Source organism: Babylonia areolata, chromosome 20, assembly GCF_041734735.1.
Source record: "Babylonia areolata isolate BAREFJ2019XMU chromosome 20, ASM4173473v1, whole genome shotgun sequence".
Taxonomy (NCBI): Eukaryota; Metazoa; Mollusca; class Gastropoda; order Neogastropoda; family Buccinidae; genus Babylonia; species Babylonia areolata.
This window is the reverse complement of record NC_134895.1, coordinates 33481794-33489346: the sequence shown is the minus strand read 5'-3', so window position 1 is coordinate 33489346 and position 7553 is coordinate 33481794. Positions and strand designations below refer to the sequence as shown.

Below are 7553 nucleotides of genomic sequence, written 5' to 3'. Positions count from 1 at the left end.
TTGATGATTTTTTTCAAATCCAAGATAAAAGATAGTCCTATTAATCTTCATTCTGATTCTTTGTCACATCCTGCTGATGTACACTACACGTTTTCTGGGTCTCCCCTCACTGCTTCTAAACTGTGTCTGAAACAACTATTTCAAATACTGTAATAAAAACTTGTGAACTTGTGAACCCCTGCTTTTGGCGCTCATTATTCGTTTCCTGTGTCATTCAATCAGGCTTCACACACACACACACACACACACACACACACACACACACACACACACACACACATATATATATACATACATATATGTCTATATACATATATGTAGCCAAGCACTTAGCTTCAGATACTACTTCAGATAGCGCTCTTAGGCTTCAGATACTGCTTCACACAAGAGCTATAGCAGACGCCGTGTTACGTATATTTACACACACACACACACACACACACACACACACACACACACACACACACACACACACACACACACACCACACACACACAAACACACACACAAACACATGCAACATCTTTATGTGTATGACCTTTTCTCTGTGATGTATACAGCCATACTCCATTTTCGGGGTGTGCATGATGCTGGGTTTGTTCTTGTTTCCATAACCCACTGAACGCTGACATGGATTACAGGATCTTTAACGTGCATATCTAATCTTTTGCGTGCATATACACATGAAGGGGGTTCAGGCACTAGCAGTTCTGCAAATACTTTGACCTGGGAGATGGAAAAAATCTCCATCATAATCCCACCAGATGCGCTAAGCCCGAGGATCGAACTCAGGAAACTCAGGCGAGAATCCACTGCAACCGTCTGATGTTTGAATGTATTTGTAAATAAAAGATAAAACGAATGATCAGCTTAAACAGTCGCTTTCAAATGATGTATAAAAACTCGTTTAATGTCCTCTGGATCACACCTTTTGGCTTATTGGATGTGTTGTGGGGAAAATCAAGTACGACAGTTTGATGCAGTATGCACTCTGTACGTTTTTGACCAGAGTCATCCTCACCCACATATTCGCACGCATGCACACAGGACTTTACACACAATCGCCATATTAAACAAAAAAACAACAACAAACAAACAAACAAACAAACAAAAAATCACAAGACGACGTCAGAGTATGTGGGGTTAACATTCTCCGTGTTGATGGGCCTCATACTTATTATTTTGCACACGGCACTCTACCGTATTTTCTGGCCAGTGACACGTGGACGTACCCTCACCCCGTTCCTTCTCCCCCAACTCCCCGCTATAATTATGGATAAAAAGGCGGTGAAGTGCAGACGTCTGGGGTGGTTCCTCATCAACGACACGTTCCTTCTGTGACTGGTTCTGGTCTGACGGCTTCACCAACACTGGTCAGTAGCACTTGGCTTTCTGTTTCTTCTCAACACAGTACCATCGATTGTGACTGTATGAGAATGTTTTACTAGCACTTTCAATCTGACAAAATATACCTCCATTTGTGTGTAACAAATGCCATGACCTGGTCACCTTCACTCTCACTGGATGTCTTTTTCAGTATCATTCAGCTGTGCATGCTGCCTTTCTTTGAAGTTGAGCTGTTAAATCTGGAAACACTGCTGGGACAAAGATATGTTTGGCTTCTCTGCCACACTCTGCAGTTCATGTCTTATTGCTTCTAATCCAGAGGAGAGGACAGCTTGCACTAGAAAGTATCTGAAATTTGAAAACCAACCTCACAGACAAAAAGTCTTCAAATCCGAACATGAATATGAAAAAGACCAATGCAAAACTAAATGAAACTGCAGAATCGTACTGTGCTACATGAGTCTGACAAAGGGTTTAGTATTCTTTTTTTAAATGTTTCATTATAATTAAGAGCACTTAGTGTCAGAAATGTTGGGCCACTAAGATGACAGTACAAACAGAAGGAAAGCCGATGCATGCACTACATTTCAAGTTATGATGTTTTTATCCAACAGATTTGTTCATTATTCGTACACCACACTAACCATTTTGAATTGGAAAACGAAAGAAAACTACGATAGAAATATGTAAACGTGTGTCTGTACATGTCCATATCTGTGTACATTTTCAGCAATAACTGATTTCCTGGAAACTGAAAAATAATTTTGGATAATATTTTGACCAGCAGGTGTAAGTGTAACACGGCTGTCATCAACAAAATTTTAATGTACATTTTCAAAAATATAAACAAATAAGTATTTGGACCACATTTGGTGGATTATTCATATATTGAAATCAAATGAAACTATAGCTTAGCAATTGTGTTTCATTATAGTTAAATTTTTGTTCAGGTTTTTACAAATGAGTAGCTGTGGGTGTTTGTAGCATAAGCTTTGCCATATATTTGTAATCATTCATTTCATGAAAGTCCATCTCAAGGAATGAAATACATATTTCCTTCCACATCGTCAGACTGTACCAGCTGTTCTGAGCTCCTGGTTCCAACATGCACACAGTGGGTTTTCTGCTGCTGATGACGGCTGTCATGATGACACAAGCTGATCAAATCAGTGATAGCCTCCAGCTGACTCCCCTCAAAGAACACCTCTACTTGTTTGATGTCATTTCTGACGCGCCACTTGCTGACGTTAAGGGTGCTGTCGCTTCTTTCAAACCTCGTCACAGCTTCAAGGTAATGTGTGTGTGTGTGTGTGTGTGTGTGTGTGTGTGTGTTTTGGGGGGTGACTGTGGGTATGTTTTGCAATTCCTGAACCTTTTTATTCTGAAGTGCATTTCAGACGGAATACAAATCAAAGAGGGCATGTTGTTGCAACATTATCAGTCTAACAGGATGGCATTCTGTCAGTTTAAACTTCTCCATTCATGGGCTGTAACTCCCACGTCCACTCATATGTGTATGGTTGGGCTTTTACACATGTAACCGTTTTTATCCCGCCATGTAGGCATCCATACTCCGTTTTCGGGGGTAGTCAGTCTAAACAAAATCCCAGAATGACTCCACAAGAGAGACAGACAGACGGAGAGACGGAAAGAGACAGGGAGATAGTCTTCACTTGTTCTTAATGCCTGGATAGTTCTTGAAATACATGACACATACTGACGGAAAGTACTGTCACGTGCACAGTGTGGGAAAAAGTGAGGAGACTATGTAATGGCTATCCGACTTTGAAAATTCGCTTTCAACCACACCAAACACAGACAAAAAGTACACACAAGTACAGCACACACAATTATCATTAATCAGATTATCTTAATTTCTAAACAATTTCATACACGTTCCACACTTTATGTATGCAGCACATACTCACATGACATTCTACACATGCACTCAGTAATCATTTCCCTAAACTAATTTAAGTTTTTCCCGATTCTGACGTGGGTAAATTATGAAATAAAAACAACCGAAAGTAGAAATAGTAAACTTTGATTACAATCATTTAATGCGTTTTGAAAACAACGTTTTCTTATGCAATCCATGCGACCAAATATATTCTAAGTTCACTTACCGAATCAGCTGGCAAATCTCCACCTTGACATATGGAGACTACGACTTTCGTCAACGAATGATCTCAACACACTGTGCTCTAGCATTACAGAAAAGATACTACTTAATTTTTCTAATCAAACTCACTCAACAAATTAACACAAATTCTCGTGCAGGTCACAACTTGGTCACTGCGTTGACACATTGGAAAGAAGTGAAGGCCACACACCAAAATCAAAACTTATCAAAACATTGCTTCTTGATAAGTCCTCAAAATTAAAGAAAAAATAGATAAGTAACAAACAAACAGGCAAACATATTACCGTTTCGAGTATCAATCACAACTTCTTTGGTCAAATGGTTGAGAAATGATCTTGCAGAGAAGGTGAGGAGAAGTTGAGAACAGCTTTGTGTGGTTAATTTGTGTGGTCAAAAGTGTTCAGAATGAGGGGTACATCTATTTATCCGGGGAAACGGCGTCAAAAGCAACATTTGCTTATTAATGTGAAGACGTTGTGGCTGTGTGCACTCAAGTATGATGATAATATTTAAGGGAAGTCTTGATAAACCCTACTTCCATAGCTTCCCTCCAAGCAGATTTGGATATCCTTTTGCTTGATGAAGTGACAGATAACTGACATCACTGCTGTAATTAGCTATGCTTCTTTGGTGCAGACGTGTTCATGCTTTCAAATTTCTATGTCAATTTGTCTGTTCATTTCCGACGTGTGTTCCAACAAAAGAACTCCGAAAATATGTTTATTTTGATAATACGTGAGTGTATGTGTGTGGTGTGTACGTGCGTGCTCGTGTGTGTGTGTGTGTGTGTGTGTGTGTGTGTGTGTGTGTGTGTGTGTGTCTGTGTGTGTGTGTGCAGGTTATTGGGCAAGACAAGTACATGTTTGGTAAGTTTTTTTCTAACGTTCTTTTTCATTTTCATTCTTTTCAAAATATTGAAAACATGTAGTTTACAATACTTACAATATAAACACACAAAACAGTAAAAACAAAAACAACTGACAAACAAAAAACCAACTTTGTAAGTATTTATCTTTAAATCTCTAACAGGACCACATCTCGTGAGTCCCCCACAAACAGAGTAGTGACTTTCTTAAGAAAAAACTGATACAATTTCAGTATATTTCTATCTATGAATCAAGGTTGCAGGATGGTTAAGACGCTCATCTGCCAATACAGTGTACGCGAGGGTTTGGGTTAGAATCCCGGTCTAGCTCTTTCTGTCAAGTTTGATTGGAAAATCAAACTGAACATTTTTTGTCATTCGGATGAGACGAAAAACCGAGGTCCCGTGTCCAGCACGCACTTGGCGCACTGAAAAAGAACCCTTGGCAACAAAATTCTGTAGAAAAAAATCCACTCTAATAGGAAAGGCCTGACAAGCTCGTTGGGTTATGCTGCCGTCAGGCATCTGCCTAGTAGTGATGTATATATAGTGTGACAGAAACTGAAATTAATGTGTGGAGAGAGAGAGAGAGAGAGAGAGAGAGAGAGAGAGAGAGAGAGAGAAATGTCATACCATGACATGGGAATGCTGACTCCAGTTTCCTGTTCTCATCAGTGATTATCAGCAATGACACAGCCGCACTGCATGACCTCACCTTCCCGGCAGGCTCTGTAGTAACGCAACATCCATTGGTTCACACCAGCGAGTTCATGGCCATGTTTGGTGTTAACTCAGGCTGGCACGAGAGTGATGAGGAAAACGTGTTGCCTGATACTGTCCTGCTGGTTAGTGAATGGACGTTCCTGAAGCCAGGTGAATTTAGTTATCTCTTTATTTGCCTGTCTTTCTTTCCATCTATCCAGTCTGGCCAAACACCCCATCCTCTGTCTGGCCAAAACTATGTTTCTCGTTCATGTAGGGATATTTCAGCATTGCAACACACATTTACAGTGATATTCTTCCTGCATAATACCTTAACCTCTGCCTGAAGAAACAGGACTCTCTCTTGTCATTATACATTTCAGTCTGCTCCATGGTTGCAGAGACCCAGTGTCTGACACGGTATGAACGAGAGATGGCCAGCTGGGCCAGGCAGTATGCAGACACACACGCCTTGGTCAAACCAGTGTCCTATGCTGCCCTTGCTGCCTATCCTCCCAGGGTAAGAGACATGGATGGAATTAAAAAAATTGATAGGCAGATATTTGGATGATCTTAAAAGAAGATGGAGACTTTGTTCACAGCAGTGAATAAATCTGTGCGACATAGTCATATTCAGGCCCACACAACGAAACGTGTCGACATGAACATTCAGTCTGGTAAATAAATGGTAAATGTCAGTCTGATAAATAAATGGCAAATGCCCAAGTGATAATCCACACAGGACAGTTAAGTCAAAAGTGCCTCCGTTTACGTACTGTTAAGCAACCAAGCTAGATTTTAGTCAAAGTTTTGAGGGGTGAAGAGTCTCCAATTTAAAGTAATTAGCACCAATTGATTAGTCAATGACCCAGTGCACCACTGTTGATCCACACGTAGATTTTTTTCACGAAGTGAGGGTTGCATCCAGACATGTACATGACGTCTTGACGCTGCATTGACGTAATAAGTCGAAATTACGTACACATCTCAGTTTGAATGAAAGCACAAATGTTAGTACGATTTAACTTACTTGTAACTTGCTTTCACTGCAGATCCTTTTCTTTGACAAGCTTGAAGAGAACGCCTTGCAGAACGTGGCCAGAATGGGGATGGAGGAGGTGGGGGGACCGGGAAGGAATCTGCTGACCAACACGCGAATTGTCAAAATCTAAATGACGTCACTTCCAATCTGGCCCTTCAGTTTTCAGAATTAGAACGTAGACTTAGTGTTTGATGAAACTGTTGGTGTAGATGTGAACCTCCAGTCAAAATGCCCTCATGTTTGTAAACATGACGCTTTTGAATGACTAGTCATAACGGAATTCGTAGTGTTTATGGTAAAAATGAATTATGAAATCAGGAATTGTTTCTGTAGACATCCCAGTATTTTTGTGTAATGAAAGGAAGTGCTGAAATTGTTTTTGAATAGCTGAGATGTAAATAAAAGTTGGTTTGTACCAATTTACTTCAGCTATGTTGTTCTTTCCAGATTTTCTGTGTCAGTATCAATTCCATGTAAAAGATTGTCTGTTTACAACTGTTCAAGGAAATTGTCAAAGTCAATAAAGCCAACAGCAGATAAAAGAGTGTTTGAAGTTTTTAGAACCCCCACCCCAACCTCCACCCACAGAGAGAGAGAGAAAGAGAGAGAGAGAGAGAGAGAGAGAGAGCGAGAGAGAGCACAGCATTATCTACGTTGCACTCTCAAAAAGAAAATGCTCATACTGATCTTGAAACACACACACACACACACACACACACACACACACACACACAAAATGCCTGAGTGCCGTTTGCTTGCTCACTGTCATGAATGTGATATACAAAAATATATCTAAAACAAAGCAAAACAAATAAACCAAAAAAAAATGTACAGATAAATATCTTCTCCTCCCACTGTGAACCTTACCCAGTCGGTGCCAGGTACCCATTCACACTTGGGTGGAACGAGGAAAATCTGAGTAAAGCATCTAACCAAATGACACAACACCGTGCCGAAATGGGCCCTCGCACCCTGGTCACTGGCCAACACTGGATCAGAAGTCCTGTGCCTGATTGTGCCACGGTGCCTCCCAGGTCACTGTGTATGGCTGCATGAATGGAGGGGTACAAACTGTCAACACGTACAGCCCGTGCATAGGAGTTGCAGCCAATGAACGCAGAAGAAGTCTAAACAGTTACAAATAAAAATATTTGCAGTTTTAAACTTTTGGGGGGGATGTATGACCAAATCAGGAAGTAACCGTCATGTTTCTAGTCCATGCTCTTTCTGTGACAGTCATCCCACTGGGATAAAACTAGTCAAACAATAATCAGTATTCCAGTCTTGATGTACATACATTTTTTTGTAATTTCATACTCCATGACAGTTTACATACAACTTATCATCAGGGTTTACGCAAGCTAAATAGTGTAATGTAATCATATGTTTTACCATTTGCGGTGCTTTCCTCAGTGAATTCTACAAGGAGTGGAGCACAGGACCTCAAGATTGTG

The 7553-nt window shown here is 40.4% G+C and overlaps 1 protein-coding gene across 1 annotated transcript; it reads left to right on the top strand.

Annotated features, from left to right (window-relative positions):
- The first annotated feature begins 1302 nt into the window (after positions 1-1302).
- On the top strand, positions 1303-6624 carry LOC143295324 (uncharacterized). The gene is made up of 6 exons (XM_076606959.1): positions 1303-1373; positions 2419-2638; positions 4329-4356; positions 5031-5228; positions 5459-5577; positions 6110-6624. The coding sequence occupies exons 2-6, from the start codon at positions 2453-2455 to the stop codon at positions 6227-6229; spliced, it is 651 nt and encodes a 216-aa protein (XP_076463074.1). The 5' UTR covers positions 1303-1373; positions 2419-2452; the 3' UTR covers positions 6230-6624.
- The last annotated feature ends 929 nt before the right edge of the window (positions 6625-7553 follow it).

Bases quoted from the DNA above. Each gene is read 5' to 3' on its own strand.
- LOC143295324 (XM_076606959.1), top strand. From the start codon at position 2,453: ATGCACACAGTGGGTTTTCTGCTGCTGATGACGGCTGTCATGATGACA. The intron at 4,357-5,030 runs GTAAGTTTTTTT...TGTTCTCATCAG, and splicing joins GCAAGACAAGTACATGTTTG to TGATTATCAGCAATGACACA. The intron at 5,578-6,109 runs GTAAGAGACATG...CTTTCACTGCAG, and splicing joins TTGCTGCCTATCCTCCCAGG to ATCCTTTTCTTTGACAAGCT.